General features: G+C 47.4%; 1 protein-coding gene and 1 pseudogene across 6 annotated transcripts in view; one reads left to right on the top strand and one right to left on the bottom strand.

Moving 5' to 3' along the window:
* Nucleotides 1-530: 530 nt before the first annotated feature.
* HTATIP2 (HIV-1 Tat interactive protein 2) lies at nt 531-14,889 on the bottom strand. Of its 5 annotated transcripts, XR_014561785.1 has the most exons (7): nt 14,695-14,889; nt 11,342-11,601; nt 8,819-8,926; nt 7,897-8,034; nt 6,370-6,431; nt 1,441-2,497; nt 531-1,333 (listed from the first exon to the last, which is right to left on the bottom strand). XR_014561785.1 is itself a non-coding variant. In XM_083729263.1 (6 exons), the coding sequence occupies exons 2-6, from the start codon at nt 11,534-11,536 to the stop codon at nt 2,278-2,280; spliced, it is 723 nt and encodes a 240-aa protein (XP_083585389.1). In that variant the 5' UTR covers nt 11,537-11,601; nt 14,695-14,889; the 3' UTR covers nt 531-2,277. The 5 variants fall into 5 exon arrangements, 3 of the variants coding, with proteins under 3 accessions (XP_083585389.1, XP_083585390.1, XP_083585388.1); XR_014561786.1 differs by lacking the exon at nt 14,695-14,889 and having other exon boundaries at nt 11,342-12,732; XM_083729263.1 differs by having other exon boundaries at nt 531-2,497.
* Nucleotides 13,383-17,998, top strand: part of LOC310840082 (1-phosphatidylinositol phosphodiesterase-like) — a 30,706-nt pseudogene continuing 26,090 nt past the window's right edge. Inside the window, exon 1 of the transcript XR_014568560.1 lies at nt 13,383-14,112. The product of XR_014568560.1 is annotated as a 1-phosphatidylinositol phosphodiesterase-like (transcript). The remainder of the gene's footprint in view (nt 14,113-17,998) is intronic.

The following is a 17,998-nucleotide window of genomic DNA, read 5'->3' as shown; positions in this document are numbered from 1 at the left end:
GGCCGTGTCCAGAAAGTGGCTTTGGGGGATGAGTGTACAGACCCCTCTCCCTCATGCTTTTTAACATCTATATGAAGCCTATTTCCTCCGGTCCTGGAGGAGTTTGGGAGGCTGATTACTCCCATCTCAGCCTCTAATTGCACGTGTGCTTAGGGAAGGTTGAATGATGTTTTAACGTGTTTTTAATATTCTGTTGGGAGCTGCCCAGAGTGGCTGCGGAAACTCAGCCAGATGGGCAGAGTATAAATAAATAATAATAATAATAATAATAATAATAATAATATTGAAATACTTAAGTGTAAATTGTGATGCATGATTTAAGCAGGTGTGCTGCCTTGCCCTGCACATTGCAGGGTGTGCTGATGTCCCAAGACTGTTTTTTTTTAAATAATTTATATTTTGTGCTGGCTGGGACGCAATAAGGAGGAAAAATGGAAACAAAATCTAAAGAACACACATTATTTTGGAGTGGTATTTCAAGCTATAACTAACATTTTAACATGTAATCATTACACTACAAAACTTTAAAGCCTTTTAAATGATTTTAATGAATATATAAATAAGAATTAAACACATTTACAGCTTTAGAAATATCACCAACACCATAATTGTTTCATAAAAATAGCATACTTTTTGATTCATGAATCAAATAAAATGCAATTGGAAGTCAGGTCTAAAGGTTTTCCCAAGCCTTGTTTGCTGAATATTGTTTTGACATTTCTTTGCTAGCTCACTTTGCTTCTCAACATTTGCATTATCCACTGAAATACCTATTTTTGCTTGAGATCTACCCAGTGACAAGACAGTTATGAATATGAGCTTGAAAGAAAAGTGCTGGATCAGAATATTGGACTGTATGTTCAATTTATCTGAATGGGATCTACCAGTCAGATCCAATGCAGATAACTTGAGCGTACAGTCTAATATTGAGCACTTTTCTTTCAAGCTCATATTCATAACTGTCTTGTCACTGGGTAGATCTCATGCAGAAAAGATTTGTGCTAACACAATACAAATTACTGCTCCCTAGATCTGCTCTGGAGGATTCAGGGAACCCTCAGAACAGATTTAGGGATGCATGAGGGGAGGAGAGGGAGAGAACATTTCACTGTACAAGGTGAAGTATTATTGCAAAACAAATAAATCCATGAAAATATCAGAAAGCTTCACTTAGTAGCATTCAGCCGAAGATAGTTAGACTTTTACTTGAAGCACCAGAGCTCAGCTATGGCTAATATACCAGGCAGATTCCTGTACAGGCCCCTCCGCCACAATCTGTAGGCCACTTCACACAAGGCTTTCTCTAAAAAGGTGTGTGCCAACATTTCCAAACCTGGTCCCCTCCAGGTGTCTTGGGACTTTCTCTTCATCATCCCTGAGAACTGGCCATACTGCCTGGGGCTGATGGGGACTGTAGTCCAAAACATGCACAGGAGACACAAGTTTGGTGAAGGCTGGTGTACCTCGTGCGAATGGAGATCATGTGAACATGTATTGTGCCCTCTTGGGAACTTGTAAGTGACTGCTGTAACACAGCTTTGAAGCATAGCAGAAAATTCCGGGGTGGTGGATAATATTTGAGTCCTGTTCATTATTACATTCCTCTTTTCAACCTGTGTAGAAAAAGCATCCCTTATTCATTTTCACCCATGAGAGTTGAATAACATTCAATTTTTCCCTTGAGCCATAAGCAGAAATTCAACATAAAAAGAAATCACAATCTTCTTTGGTATAGGACTAGGAAAAGATTGCCAGGTTCCCAGCGCCAGCTCAGATTGTTACATGTCTGAAAGCTTGACAGCTCAGTCCTGCCAGGGTTGGAAATATTTCCTGTGTCACAGAAATGCCTAGAAGGGTATAATCTTGGGTCCAAATGATGGTGACAGACCCACTGTTCTCAGACATGGGTATCCCAATCACACATTTTATAGATACTGACAGAAGCAAACCAGTTATGGCTGGTTTTCAGCAACATTCCTAAAGAGGCAGTTAGCCCAGAAGGGATCTGATCAGTACCTTCAAAGCAGTAAGGAAACAAGCACTTGAGGGGATCTTATTTTAATGCATGACAGGAAAAGAAGACTTGTACCAAGAACAGATCTCCCATAGATCAAGGCACAGAGGAGAGTGACCCCATAAGCAGCACCCTCCCTCCATAGATGTGCTTTACAATCTTTAGTGAGCATTGCACAGCAGTGAAAATCAAATATTTGTCCTTCTGGTAACCAGCAGTGCTACTCAAAATGGCTGCCATGGGAGGTGTGGCGGTTTGTCCCATTACCATTTTGCCTGCCCAAGGGCATGTATATCTGCATTTTCCAGCACATAAACCTTCTGGCCCTCCTTTCCTGGCATCACCACATGATTCAGCATTGCCTGCGCCACAGTCACTGTTGGAACAGAAAGGGCTGTGGGGCAGACAAGGGCTACCACTCCTAGGAATTTCTGGGCCATCCACTCTGCCGGCCGAGACTCCTGGCGATCACACAGCAGCACTCTGTAGGAGACAGAAGGAGAAAACCACTTCCTTTCAGTTGTCTGATGTCACCAGGTATCACAGCTGCTCAGAATGGTGACTTCTGGAAGGCAACAGATAACACACTGGATACCTTTTAGAGTACAAGCAAGCAGGGAGGGGGAAGCTGCATCTATCACGGGCATTTCTGGAGACAGCAAAATCAGTGAATCATATAGAAGACCAAGTGTATTGGATTCAGGACAGTGAATACAGCAATTTTTCAAACAGGGCATACTAAGTATCTGCCTCAGGCCCCAACATGGAAGCTACAGTGGTTCCAGCATAGGGGGCCGTTCACTCCTGCTGAAACAGCAACCCAGTTTATACAGAGGTGGGAGCTACTGGTTTGGGGGTTATTATTTACTTATATTTATCTGTCACTTACTACAAAGAAATTGTCTCCATGTGGCTTGCTTTTATTAAAAAAAAGCAATATAAGATTAAACTTCAAATACTTCAGAAGATAAAACATTATCAACTAAAAGTGTTCATTCTGCAACAACATGAAAAGGCACATCCCACCTAACTGAAATAATAACTCCAATTAAGAGAGAAATGCCTGAATGAATAGGAATGTCTTCACCTGGTGCCTAAAGGTTAACAGTGAAGGCACTAGGTGCATCTCTCTGGGGAGAGAATTCCAGAGTCAGGGAGCCATCACTGAGAAGGCCTGATCTTGTGTTGCCACCCTCCACACCCCAGATAATGAATGCAGGGTCTAGGCAGGTTAATGAAGGGAAAGGGGCAGCCCAGCAGGTAAGTCAATGCACTGGAATAATCTAACCAGGAGGTAGACAACGGAAGCTAGGCTCTCTTTCTCCAGATGAAGTCACAGCTGGGCCACCAGCTGGAACTCATGGAAGGAACTCCATGCCACCAAGGTCACTTTGCCTCCAGTGATAGGAGTGGATCCAGAAGTAACTCCACGTTGTGCATCTGCTTCAATAGGGGGAGTGCAACCCCATCCATAACAGGTTGAACCCCACCTATTCAGTCCAAGGAACCTCCATTAACAGTGATTCCATCTTATCTGAATTAAACTTCAGTTTACTGGGTCTCATCCTGGTCTAGAACATCCACTTCTACACCTGCAGAAATAGAGTTGCAAATCACCTGCAAATTAATGGCAATATACTCCACATTCCCTTCCAGTGGTTTCATGCAGATTTTAAACAGCATGGAAGATGTTGTTGACCACAAACTTGACATGAGCCTACAGTGTGACGCAGCAGCTAAAAAAGCCAATGCAATTCTGGGCTGCATCAATAGGAGTATAGCATCTAGATCAAGGGAAGTAATAGTGCCACTGTATTCTGCTCTAGTCAGACCTCACCTGGAGTACTGTGTCCAGTTCTGGGCACCACAGTTCAAGAAGGACACGGACAAACTGGAACGTGTCCAGAGGAGGGCAACCAAAATGGTCAAAGGCCTGGAAATGATGCCTTATGAGGAATGGCTAAGGGAGCTGGGCATGTTTAGCCTGGAGAAGAGGCGGTTAAGGGGTGATATGATAGCCATGTTCAAATATATAAAAGGATGTCACATAGAGGAGGGAGAAAGGTTGTTTTCTGCTGCTCCAGAGAAGCGGACACGGAGCAATGGATCCAAACTACAAGAAAGAAGATTCCACCTAAACATTAGGAAGAACTTCCTGACAGTAAGAGCTGTTTGACAGTGGAATTTGCTGCCAAGGAGTGTGGTGGAGTCTCTTTCTTTGGAGGTCTTTAAGCAGAGGCTTGACAACCATATGTCAGGAGTGCTCTGATGGTGTTTCCTGCTTGGCAGGGGGTTGGACTCGATGGCCCTTGTGGTCTCTTTCAACTCTATGATTCTATGTGGCACCTCACATCTCCTGAGCACAACCCTCTGGAGATGGACATACAAACAGGACCAGAACCACTGTCAAGTGCCACCACCTACTGCCAATTCAGCTGCTCCAGAAGACTGAGAGATGAAAGAGAACCAACCGAGTCACATTCTCCTGCCTCTGTCCTGACAAAGACAATCAAACAGGATGACCAAGGCAGTTTCAGTCTAAACCAGGCCTAAACACAGGTGGAAATTGGTCTCATCCAAGAGAGCCTGGATCTGGTTAGTGACAACTCCCTCAAGAAGAGCTGGAACGCCCAAAACAATGTTGTCATAATGCGCACTTAGGCACTGTTGGGAGTAAAATGCTGCCAAGCGACCTGTTGCAAGCAAGAGCCATTGTTATGTGGGAGTGCTGAACTTGGAACTGAGGCGATCAAGATTCAAATATCTGTTCAGTCATAAAACCCACTGGTAAGCCAGTATCTTGGATTCCAACTGGCTTCACAGTTTGGGGGACAGGAGGCGGGCTGGTGTGGAGGATTCCCTGGTCCTGAATGGGGTAACTGTGCCCCTGAAGGACCAGGTGCGCAGCCTGGGAGTCATTTTGGACTCACAGCTGTCCATGGAGGTGCAGGTTAACTCTGTGTCCAGGGCAGCTGTCTACCAGCTCCACCTGGTACGCAGGCTAAGACCCTACCTCCCCGCGGACTGTCTCGCCAGAGTGGTGCATGCTCTAGTTATCTCACGCTTGGACTACTGCAACGCGCTCTACGTGGGGCTACCTTTGAAGGTGACCCGGAAACTGCAATTAATCCAGAATGCGGCAGCTAGACTGGTGACTGGGAGTGGCCGCCGGGACCACATAACACCGGTTCTGAGAGATCTGCATTGGCTCCCAGTATGTTTCCGAGCACAATTCAAAGTGTTGGTGCTGACCTTTAAAGCCCTAAACGGCCTCGGTCCTGTATACATGAAGGAGCGTCTCCACCCCCATCATTCAGCCCGGACACTGAGATCCAGCGCCGAGGGCCTTCTGGCGGTTCCCTCATTGCGAGAAGTGAGGCTACAGGGAACCAGACAGAGGGCCTTCTCAGTAGTGGCACCCGCCCTGTGGAACGCCCTCCCATCAGATGTCAAAGAGATAAAGAATTACCTGACATTCAGAAGACATCTTAAGGCAGCCCTGTTCAGGGAAGTTTTTAATATGTAATGCTGTACTGTTTTTAACACTGATTGGGAGCCGCCCAGAGTGGCTGGGGAAACTCAGCCAGATGGGTGGGGTATAAATAATAAATTATTATTATTATTATTATTATTATTATTATTATTATTATTATTATTATTATTATTATTATTATTACTGTGATGTGCCCATCAACCACTCATCATCCCCACAACGGCCGTCAATAGTTGAGTGCTTTTCCTTCTATCCCACCCACACATCCCCAATCTACAGTGGTACCCCGCAAGACGAACGCCTCGGAAGACGAAAAACTCGCTAGACGAAGGAGTTTTTCGTTTTCTTAGCCACTTCGCAAGACGCATTTCCCTATGGGCTTGCTTCGCAAAACGAAGCTTGCCCCACAAGCTCCAGGGATAGCGGGGAAGCGCAGCGCGTCTTCCCCGCTGTCCCCAGACCCCTTTTGAACCCAGGGGCGGCAACGGGGAGAAGTGATCTTCTCCCCGCTGCCCCTTGCTTTAAACAGGTCCGGGGACAGAGGGGAAGGTGCGCATGCCTTCCCCTCTGTCCCCGGAGATTGCGGGGCAGGCAATGGGGAGAAGCAATCTTCTCCCCGCTGCCCCTTGCTTTAAAACAGGTCCGGGGACAGAGGGGAAGGCGCGCGGCGCTTCCCCCCTGTCCCCGGACGGTCTCCATAGGAACGCATTGATTGATTTTCAATGCATTCCTATGGGAAACCGTGCTTCGCAAGACGAAAAACTCGCAAGAAGAAAAAACTTGCGGAACGAATTAATTTTGTCTTGCGAGGCACCACTGTACACACAGACACACAAACAAACACACACTTTGCATTACTTACGCCGGTCTAAAAATGGAGCAACGGTCAAAGCCAACTGCTTGGACCCTGTCCTCTGCTTCACCCTGTAGGGGAAGAGGAAATGAAATATTCATTCATTTATTTACATACACACATTCATTTATTTACATACAAAAGTTTTATCCTGCACTTTTAACATAGATTCATTTTTCTAGGGTAGTTAACACAGTAATAAGAAACAAGAAGTACAATTTAAAATATTACTGTTATTATACAATGAAACTAAGTCAGCAAATTAAAAACCATCTGAAACATCAACAGCCAATTTAAAGAGTGTAAAATCAAGTTGCTCCAAGTTTTAAAATATTTCACTTTTTAAGAGACTGGGAAAACAACTTGTTTGGATTTTTATCTGGGACCTAAAATGTATTAGAACTTAGGGATTAAAACCAATATTTTGAATTGAACCTGAAAACTCACTGGGAGCCAGTAGAGTTGTTTCTATGCAGGCAAGATATGATCTTTTTGCCTGATTCCTGTTCACAACCTAGCTGCAGTATTCCATACTGTCTTCAAAGGCAGCCCCATGAAAAGTGCACTGCAGTAATCCAGCTTCAAAATTACCAGGGCAGGGGCAGCTGATGAAGCAATCCTATACAGAAGCAAAATACCATAAAGTACACCAGATCCAAACTCTGTTCAGGAGTACAGCTTCTCCTATCGGAGCTGGCCTAAGCCTGGCAGAAGAAAAGTGAGCCTTTAAAACAGGGTTTGAGTAACACTTCCCTTTTCATCAGTGTAACTTACACTGGATTACCAGGTCATGAAACTGAGCTGCATGGGCTGAGGATCCAACCCAAGTCCCCCCCCCCCACTCTTGCCCCACCACATCCCTTTATTAGGGCTTACATTGGCTTCGCATCTACAACACACCATATTATGGCAGGGATACTGATCTTGATCACTTCATTTTGAACCACAAACACTGTGTTGCTTCTGGGTTGTTTGTGTGTGTGCGCACGCTCGTGTGTGTAGTGCTGATAGTGTCAGGCCAAGACTGGGGAGACCCAGGTTCAAATTATTCCTCAGCTATGAAAGCTACGTGATGATCATGGACCAGTTACTAATCTCTCTCAGCTAACAAACTCCAGAGGGCTTTTGTGAAAGTTTAATGGTCTGGGGGAGGGAGAGAAAACCCTGTAAACCACCTTGGAGGAAAGGCAATTATTATTATTATTATTATTATTATTATTATTATTATTAGCTTCTGCTAATATCCAGAATAGCAGTAGAATGAAGAGTAGAGCCTAGAGCCACAGCCATCTGTACATAAAATTAAAACCTAGAACTTGGCATTTAAGGACAGAATTCAGAACAGCTCAGAAAACTGGTGTCTCCTCCCATACATTGATTACTTTGTTTTGAAAGACAATTCAAGACCTGGGGAACCTGTGGCTCGCCCAATGTTGCTGGACTGCAACTTGCAGCTGATGAGTACTGGAGTCTGGCAACATCTGGAGGGCCAGAGGGTTTGCACCCCAGGACTAGGCTCTCTCCAACAAGACACACCTTAACCCGGAGGTAGAAGAAGCGGCTCGAGCTATTGGCCCCTTTGCCCGACTGCAGGACGAAGTGGTGACAGCCACCAGCTTTGGCAAGTCTTGCAGAGTGCTCAACGTAGTCACGGTCGACCCGCACAAATCCATCCTGCAGGCCAGAGAAAGTAACATTTATTTGGAAATCCTCTCTATTCCAAAGGGTAAGGGTGACTCAAGCCATATTTAAATACCAATAATTTTCACTCAGTAGGTTGAACTAGCAGGTGACAGCTAGTGCAGGGCAAAACTTGGACTGGAAAGACCTGTGTTCAAGTTGGGCAAGCTAGTCTTTCTCTCAGTCCAGTGTACCTCACAGGGTTGTTGTGAACAAAGAATTAGATAACCTCATGCAACTTGGAAGAAATGTTGTGCATATGTAATAAATGAACAACTCCTAGTGCATCCTCTGCCAAGGTCCCAGCGCTCCCATTTCACCCTCACAGCTCTCAGACACAAAGGAAAAGAAAGCAAACATTAGGCCACACCAAAGTGCTTGTGTGGCTGCTTCATGCAGCTCCCATTTCCTTTTACTCCGGAGACAGGGAGCCACTTTTCCTTTGAGAAACCTTCCAGAAATCACATGCCAGTGGCAAAAATGGGCAGAGCAAGAGATGTGAATTTTACATTTGCATACTAGGCTAGTTTCTTGACAGGCCACTTTCCATCCTCCATGCAGGCAAGCAAGAAGCATCACCAGGAGATGTGGCTGAGGGAAGGGGGGGGCGGCAGCTGTGGAGGGTGTGTGGCGTGGGGAGATGGTCACAGAACCAATACAGGTGCTTGAATGGCTCCTGACCTGAGGCTCCCCATGGCTGTGTGGGCCTTGCCATCTTCCTCAGTTCCTACCACCCACAAAATACTGCCCCGCCCTCCTGCTGGCATTGGTTGCTCACCACTCCGGCTTTGGCCTTTGTTGTCCCCAGGCAGCAAAACCCAACATCATGGCCTTGGAAGGCAGCCGCCGATTCATCCAGTTTCTCAAAGTCAACAACTTCTTGTGACTGGGATGCAGAGCACGAGAGGAGCCAAAAGAAGGAGAAAACAACATGCAACTCTTCAAATTAAAAAAATGACCCATGTGGAGGAATGGAGCTTCAAACAAATAAGTAAACTCACTTCTATCTCCTGGTGTAGCTGTCATCACACTCCCTAGAAGCCCCCACACCTCCACACATGTGGAAGCCAAGCACAGACTACTTATATATTGGGGGGGGGGAAATACATATGTTAAGCGGTGTTGTAACCCCATCTCTCAACCGCTGGCTCTGCCATTCTTTCCTAGAGAGCAGAAATCTACAATTTCTCCAAGGATTGTCTGGCCAACCCACACCTCTCTGCTCCAGACCTCCTGCCAGCCAGCGTGGGGGATTCTTGCAGGGCAGAGCTGGGCAGCTTGTCTGCGGCCCCATACCACATTCTGTGTTGCCCCCAATGCTTCCTGAAGCATCCCATAAGAGTGTCTTCTTTGTTGTTCTTTTGGTTATAAGTTTTACCTATAATATTAATTAATTGATTCCACCTGTGCGTTTTGTGTAACATTCTGAATACTTCCATAGTTCCAGTTACAGATAGGTAGCCGTGTTGGTCTGCCATAGTCAAAACAAAAAAAATTCCTTCCAGTAGCACCTTAAAGACCAACTAAGTCAGTTCTTGGTATGAGCTTTTGTGTGCATGCACACTTCTTCAGGTATCTGAAGAAGTGTGCATGCACACGAAAGCTCATACCAAGAACTGACTTAGTTGGTCTTTAAGGTGCTACTGGAAGGAATTTTTTTTGTTTTGATTCTGAATACTGTTGGCTCTATTCGGAGAGCAACTTTTATCAGCCAAGCCCACCGTCTTAAGAGATGTCTCTGTGGTTTCTGACAGAGAAATCCAGCAGTAACATCTTGGCATGACAGCCGAGTTATTAAAGAAACACAAAGGAGCATCTTGTTGTATGAAACAGTGTTAATTGGCTGGCACTGCTCAGAAACAGGAAAAATGGACTCAGTGCACCCTGAGGTTGTGTTTCCAGATGGGGAGAGAAGCCAGGCATGTTGCAGGCAGTGGGCTGCCCACCACAAGGAGGATTCAACACAGGTAGCCATCCTTTTGGGGTCTTCCCTTCTGTGGGTGAAGGACTGCACCCCAATGGAAGTAGCAGACCCTAGGTGAGAGGCAGGGAAGTGAATCATAGAGTTGGAATAGACCACAAGGGCCATCGAGTCCAACCCCCTGCCCCTGTAGTTTGGATCCATTGCTCTGTGTCCGCTTCTCTGGAGCAGCAGAAAACAACCTTTCTCCCTCCTCTATATGACATCCTTTTATATATTTGAACATGGCTATCATATCACCCCTTAACCTCCTCTTCTCCAGGCTAAACATACCCGGCTCCCTTAGCCGTTCCTCATAAGGCATCGTTTCCAGAGCCTTGACCATTTTGGTTGCCCTCCTCTGGACACGTTCCAGTTTGTCCGTGTCCTTCTTGAACTGTGGTGCCCAGAACTGGACACAGTACTCCAGGTGAGGTGTGACCAGAGCAGAATACAGTGGCACTATTACTTCCCTTAATCAAATTCAAAATCCTTTATTAGGCCTAACACACCACACATAAATAACATAATACAATATAATATAAAATAATAATACAACGCAACATCATCACCTACCATTAACAACCACTAAGTCCCCTTATCATGGCCCATACTTCCCTTAATCTAGATGCTATACTCCTATTGATGCAGCCCAGAATTGCATTGGCTTTTTTAGCTGCCGCGTCACACTGCTGGCTCATGTCAAGTTTGTGGTCAACCAAGACTCCTAGATCCTTTTCACATGTACTGCTCTCAAGCCAGGTGTCACCCATCTTGTATTTGTGCCTCTCATTTTTTTTTTGAAGATCTCCCAGGATGAGACACTGCGAGAGCTCCATCCACCAAAGTAGGATGGCGCATGACTAGCCCAAGAGCATCATGAGCACAAATCCAACATGAATAAGCCCTAAATAGGATGCCTGGAGGAACCCTGGTGTGGTCTAGTGGTGGAAAAGTCAGACTAGGCTTGGAGGAGACCCAGGTTTGAATCCCCAGGAAGCTCAGGGGCTTACCTATCTCTTAGCTTAGTAAACAAAACTGTGCACTCTGGCACTTGTCAAGGTGACCGATTGCACCAGAAGCAGTTTAGTCCTGCTGGCCACATGCCCCAGAAAGCTGCCAGTGGACAAACACCAGCTTTCTTGGCCTGAAGCAAGATGAGCGCCACACCCCATAGTCGCCTTTGACTGGACAACCGTCCAGGGGTCCTTTACCCTTACCTTACCATAGCTTACTCTACATCACAAAGTTGGTGGGAGGACAAAACGGGGGTGAGGGAAAGAGAATCTGGATCTATGTTTAAAAATCAACAATGACTTAAGGAACATTTGCTTTCATTACCACATTGCTGTAAAGTGATCCTTCCAACTTCCGGCGGCCAATGAGGGTAATCTTGGAGAAAAGCTGTCGCCTCAAGAGCTCAGCTAGGAGTTCCTTCCCAGTTTCACCAGAAGCACCCAAGATGAAACAGGTTTGGTTCTTCTCCTGGAAACTCTTCCAGAAGCTCTTCATTTCTTCTGTGCTGGGGACAGTCATGCTGTTGGCAGGTCAACAGAGGTGGCGGAGAGGGGACCACAATCCTATGTAAACTATACACTTACCTGGGGATAAGTCATAAGAGAGTCAGTATGGTATAGTGGTTAGAGGGTTGAGCTCAGACCTGAGAGGCCGGGGTTGAAATCCCTGTTCAGTCATGAAACTCACTGGGTGATCTTGGGTAACTCACAGTCTCTTAGCCGAACCTAATTCACAGGGTTGTTGTGAGGATTAAAGATGAACATACTTCAAGGGACACAGGTGGCGCTGTGGGTTAAACCACAGAGCCTAGGACTTGCTGATCAGAAGATCGGCAGTTCGAATCCCTGCGACGGGGTGAGCTCCCGTTGCTCGGTCCCTGCTCCTGCCAACCTAGCAGTTCGAAAGCACGTCAAAGTGCAAGTAGATAAATAGGTACCGCTCCGGTGGGAAGGTAAACGGCGTTTCTGTGCGCTGCTCTGGTTCGCCAGAAGCGGCTTAGTCATGCTGGCCACATGACCCAGAAGCTGTACGCTGGCTTCCTCAGCCAATAAAGCGAGATGAGCACCGCAACCCCAGAGTTGGCCACAACTGGACCTAATGGTCAGGGGTCCCTTTACCTTTACTTCAAGGGAAGTCATAGCACTGCTCTATTCTGCCTTGGTCACACCAGAAGTCCTGTGAACCACAATTTAAGAAGGGTATTGACAAACTGGAATGTGTGCAGAGGAGGGCAACCAACATAGCCAAGGGTCTGGAAACCAATCCTTATGACGAATGGTTGAAGGAGTTGGTAATGTTTAGCCTGGAAAAGAGGAGAATGAGAAGAGATAGGAGAGCCCAGAGGGGCAGTGGCCCTGGGCAGGGATTTTTGAGGGTGCATGAATCAGATGCCCCCCACAGGTGCCGTTGGTGCAACGCAGCCCGGTCAGAGGAACCAACGTTTGCGGAGAGGAAGACTGGGCCACATGGGGGGCACCTGTGTGGGAGCGCAAGGTTCACACCCACAAGTGCAATGTCAGCTGGCTGTGTTCCCCGCTGTGCGGCAGGTAGAAGGCGCAGCGCAACCTGCTTGGATCTGGGGCGGGGTCACTCTGGCAGGATTGACGGCAAGAGCTGGGGTGCCATGGTGGGCTCCTTCGCCCTCCCCCCTGCCTTGCACACATCCCTCCAGCTCACATGTGCCTCCCCAGGCGCCATGAGCTCATAGCTCATGAAACGTCACGGTGATGTTGTTGTTGTTGTTGTTTAGTCGTTTAGTCATGTCCGACTCTTCGTGACCCCATGGACCAGAGAACGCCAGGCACCTCTGTCCTCCACTGCCTCCCGCCATCGAGTCCAACCCCCTGCCAAGCAGGAAACACCATCAGAGCAAAGTGGAAGGGACTTTCCTTCCTTGGAGGTTTTTGAGCAGCACTTGGATGGCCATCTGCCAAGGATGTTTAGTTGAGATTTCTGCAGGAGGGGTTGGAGTAAATGACCCTTGGGATCCCTTCCATCTCTACTATTCTAAGAATTTAAGAGCCTGCTGGATGAGGTGAGAGGCTCATCTAGTCAGGCATCCTGCTCTCAGGTGGCCGTAGGAGGACCTTAATGCAACAGCCTTTATCTCCCCAATTGTCATCTCAGCAACTGGCAGTCAGAGGTTCACTTCCTTTGACAGTGGCAGGAGAACAAAGCCATTGTGTCTCCTATTCACTGACAGGCTCTAATCTCCCTGACTTTGCCTAATTCCATTTCAGAGCCACCCAAGTTGGTAGCTAGTGTGAAATTTTGTGGCAGCTAATTCCATAGGTGAATTGTCTGTCTTGAATCTTCCCATATTCATTCCCACTGAAGTCAACAGGGATGAGTAAAAAAGGGGAAGAGAACCACCATTTTTTTAAGCCTGTCAAGAAAACGGGACAGTCAATTGCAAGGTATTTCATTTTCTTTCTTTTCTTTTTTAAAAGAGCATTCTTTTGAAAGCCTCTATCAATATACTGCATGACTTTTGCATCTTGGGCAGGCAATCCTGTCATGTCATCCTATCCCAGCATCGAGGAAACTTTGCTCCTCCAGATGAAGGCTGAATTCCCACCGCCATTCCTGCCCACTGGGGCTGATGAGAGTGGGAGTCCCCCCTCACCTGCACTTCCCACCCCTTTGCTACCTTACCATGTACACCACCTGGAGCTCCTTGGAGGAAAAAGCTGCAATGTAGATGCAACAAACAAGCATGCAAACATGCAAGCAAACAATGACATCATTAGAAGCCCCACCTACTTCTAAGCGACTTAGATCCTGGTTTAAGAACAGATATGATTTCAAACCAGATACCAGTGCTGGTTCATAGAACTGCAGAGTTGGAAGGGATCCGCGAGAGTCAGCTAGTCCAACCCCTCAGCTCCTAGATTCTAGAAGCTGTCAGTATGCGACAGTGGCCCCACCCCAGGTGAAGGTAGCCAATGGGTCTCAGACCCTTGATGAGTTACGGAGTTCCCCTGCATGTGAAGACAGGCTCTGGGCGGAAGATATCAAGAGTGGGTCCAACCCTCAAGCCCCTGCATGTGCAGTCGAGGGAAGTGGGGGTCTATGGGGCTCCTCAGCCTGGGAAGGTAGGAGAAGGAAAACTCTGGTCCTAAACCTCTGCTGCCATGAGGGTTATCTTTGGAGGAAGGAAAGGTTAAGGAGTAAATCCTACACAAATCCTGAGGGGCGTCCCCAAGACGGTGAGATGGTGCATCCTGCAAAGCAACTCCTGCGGGTGCCAAACACATGGCTCTGCTTCTCTTGGCACATCAGTTCGGCTGAGAGAGGCGTCTTGTTCTCCCTCCGCCCACACTGACGGGGACACGGGCGCTGCTAACACAGCGCTTTGGCTTCACCCTCAGAGGCGCACCCCAGTGCCCCCGCCCTCTTCCGCCTCCCCAGCTCCGCCCCCGCGTCGCCAGGTGCGGCCGCGCATTGATCGCCCTTGGGGGCAAAGGGCGCCGGGGATCGGGCCCCCGGGCAGCCCCGGCTCCTGCCCGCAGACCCCCCCCCGGGGCGCCCCTCGGGCTCCTCTCCGGGGGCAGCTTCGTTCCCCAAACCCCTTCCCGCCCCCTTCCCGGGGCTGCGCAGCCGGAGAGCGGCGAGCCGAGCGGCGCGCTGCCTCCCCGCGCGCCCCACCACCTCCCGCCCAACCGCCCGCCACTCACCGGCCGAGAGCAGACAAACCGCCGCCGCTCTTCCCTTTCTCCGCCGGGACGAAGCGCTCGGGGACGCATGCGCACATGCGCGCCTCGCGCTCTCCGCCTCCCGAGCGGGATTGGAGAGCGGCGACGGACGCCCCGGGGCCATCTAGTCCACCCCCGCAAAGCCAGGAAAATGTTTCGCGGCGAAGATTCAGGATGAGCTGCGCAACCGCCTCGTCGTGTTAATCTCGCGACGTCTTTGGGCTGATGCGTGTTCGCTTTTATTTGGGCTTTATTCTTCCTTTATCGTTTGACGGGTCCCGGAAACGCATTTGCATCGGAGAATGAAATCTTAACAAAATGATCGCAAGCCTTTGCCCCCTCCCAAGGAACTTTTTTTGGGGGGGGTAGGGCAGGGCGAGGCCAAAGGGGGGGGGGCAGCAGGGCAGCGCCCTCCATGCACAAATATTGTTGAAGAGCATTGAAAGTACTCAATTATCTGAGGTTCTCTGCCCCCCCAGCAGAAGCCTGCCCCCCCCCGCAATATCCTTTTTGCGGGGTATTTATACTAAGGTTACCAGATTTTTTTTCAAAGAATTTGGGACACTTTTCTAAAAAAAGAGAAAAAAGAGTTCGTTTGAAAAAATCATTTTTAAAGAAAATTAAGAAGTAATATCTTCTCTTCTGTGGTCTCCTGTTGCGCAGCCTTCCTCTGGGCCTGATCTCTTGGAGCGCTATCAGCTGTGGAATAGGCTCAGGCTGGGCCTGGGCTCGGCCACATGTCCTTGCCCTCCCGGTGCTCTCCTACCTCTCTTCCGCGGTGGCAGAGCAGCAAGGTCAGGGCTCCCCTCTGTGTTCTTCCTTCTCCTTCTCCTCTCCTCCTTCTCCCTGTGTTGGCTCCAGGGTTTTTAGTGGCCCTGGAGCGCCGCTGGGCAGTTGGCTGGGTGGCCAGGCGCTCTCACTCCCGGCTTGATTTGGGTCTGCGGTTCCCCCTGTTGGCGTTCCATGTGTCCCTGGTTCCGCCTTGGCAGGGGCAACCTCAGCAACTTGGAGCTAGCCTGGTAGTGCAGTTGGCTCTGGCTGGCTTCAGGAGCTGCTCGCTGCCATGGTGCCCACCATTTTGCCTCGCCAGAAGTCCCCATATGATGTGTCTTGTGCCGTTGAACCAATCACGCAACATTCATTCCCTACTAATAAATCTACAACACTTAAAATATAAATCCGGGGACATTAAATGAAATCCAGGGACATTCTGGGGACGGATTTTGTCCGGGGACTGTCCCTGGGAAACGGGGACATCTGGTAACCATAATTTATACCCATGATTTCCCAAGAAAAGCTCAGCAACTTTGATTTCCTAAAAAAAGCTCCCCACTAACAAAAATCCTGGCTATGCCCATGGGGTCGGGCAGTTCAGAGGTTGTTGTCCTATAATAAGCAGGGCCATGTCCCACTGACCATAGTAGAACTTGGAGACTTGGGCTGTGAACAGCACCCTGGCAGACAAATGCCAGATTGGGAAGTGGGCGGGCTTGGATTTTGCTAGGAGACAAGAATTTCAAACCTGAACAGCAGCCACAAGTTTGGCACATTCATGGTGCAATATGTTGGTATATAGCATTTCATATTTCCTTTCTCAGAGAATGTAAACAAAGTGTTTGCAAGTGCTGCTTTAGAAAAATAGTTGAAAGTGAGAAATTGGGGAAAGAATATTTGCCACCCCCCACACCCCAATCAGGGTTCTCAGCTGGTTGGGGCTAGTGGGGTCCAGTAACATCTGCTGGGCCACGGGTTTCCTCATCTTTGTGCAAGAAAACTGATTTGGATAGACTTGTGACAGCCACTTCTTTGTTCCGTGCAGTGCTTTCATTCTAGGGAAAAAAGTGTCTGTACTGCATACCCTTGAGTACCCCAAAAAACCCATCCCAAACCCTCAAAAGTAAAAGAAATTTACAGGCATCTTCCAAAAACCCATCCCAAACCCAAACCCAAAAAAGTCCCATGGCAATTGGGTGAAATCTGGAAGCCCCTAGTCATGAACCAACACCTGGGCAGTGGATACAGATTCAGTCTCTGACTCAAGGAATGAGGCAGTTGAGCAGCTCAGCAGCTGTATCCATGACTGAGCAGCCCTACTTAGAATCCACTCTGCTCACCTGAAAAAGAGGGAGGGGCTAGAAAAGGTACCCTAAGCATAGTCTGCCTCCCCTTTCCCCCTGACTGGATTACTGCACCCAGTGGGGTGCACCTAGCGGTCGTAAAGGACAACTGAACTTTGGAACATGGAATATACAGACTTCGTTGGATAACACAGATAATAAGCATCCCAAATGCAGAACTGCCATCATTGCAGGAGAGCTGCAGTGTTTTAACATTGATATTGCAGTGTTTCAAGAAACCTGAAGAGCAGGTGAGGTGTTGAATGGTCTCTTTAATTTTGAAGGTTCATTATTGTTTCACAAGATGTGTATGTCTTTAAGGGCGAGAGCAAATAATGTGACCTAGCTTTGCAGGTGAAGCAGTATAGCAGGTGCTGTTAAAGATAGGTAGCCGTGTTGGTCTGCCATAGTCAAGTCTTTAAGGTGCTACTGGAAGGAATTTTTTTTGTTTTGACTAGGTGCTGTTAAGTTGTGGTAATTAAGCTGTTGGGTATGGTTTATAAAGAGCAGCATGTAGCTCTTTGAGTACCCTGGTGGATGGGTCGTGCTTATTGATATATTGTAATTTAGTGTAAAAGGAGGTTTTTGTTTTTGTTATTAAAACCTAGCAAAAGTTACTTTTGTGTTTCTTGTTTTTTTAAATAATATTTTAATTCATTTTCCAATACAAATTCATACAATTCATACATCTTAGTAATATCCCCGTTCTCTTTTTTGACTTTCCTCAACCTGACTACAGATAGGTAGCCGTGTTGGTCTGCCATAGTCAAAACAAAAAAAATTCCTTCCAGTAGCACCTTAAAGACCAACTAAGTTAGTTCTTGGTATGAGCTTTTGTGTGCATGCACAAAAAGGATTTTTTTTTGTCTCAACCTGACTGACACTCCTTCACATTTTTACTTCTTCCACATTCCTAAAGCCATACTTCTATTATTGTTTTATATTAAACATTTTTTTGTGTGATATTCTAACCTTTCTTCTCACATCTTCTCTATCTGATTATCACTTAATGTTTGCATATATTCTATAAATTTTTTCCAATCTTCTGTAAATCTCTGGTCTCGTTGATTTCGGATCCTTCCAGTCATTCTGTCAAGCTCTGCATAGTCCATAATTTTCATTCTCCATTCTTCTAACGTAGGTAGCTCCTCTTGTTTCCACTTCTGGGC

Source organism: Podarcis gaigeae (assembly GCF_964106915.1).
Source record: "Podarcis gaigeae genome assembly, chromosome: 2".
Taxonomy (NCBI): domain Eukaryota; kingdom Metazoa; phylum Chordata; class Lepidosauria; order Squamata; family Lacertidae; genus Podarcis; species Podarcis gaigeae.
This window is presented reverse-complemented; position numbering and strand designations above follow the sequence as displayed.

What these genes read in the sequence shown, in the direction of transcription:
- HTATIP2 (XM_083729263.1), bottom strand. Translation starts at nt 11,536, where the DNA reads ATGACTGTCCCCAGCACAGAAGAAATGAAGAGCTTCTGGAAGAGTTTC. An exon ending in GATCACTTTACAGCAATGTG is followed by an intron (nt 8,927 to 11,341) that starts GTAATGAAAGCA and finishes TCTGCATCCCAG; the next exon opens with TCACAAGAAGTTGTTGACTT. An exon ending in TCTTCTACCTCCGGGTTAAG is followed by an intron (nt 6,432 to 7,896) that starts GTGTGTCTTGTT and finishes CTTCCCCTACAG; the next exon opens with GGTGAAGCAGAGGACAGGGT.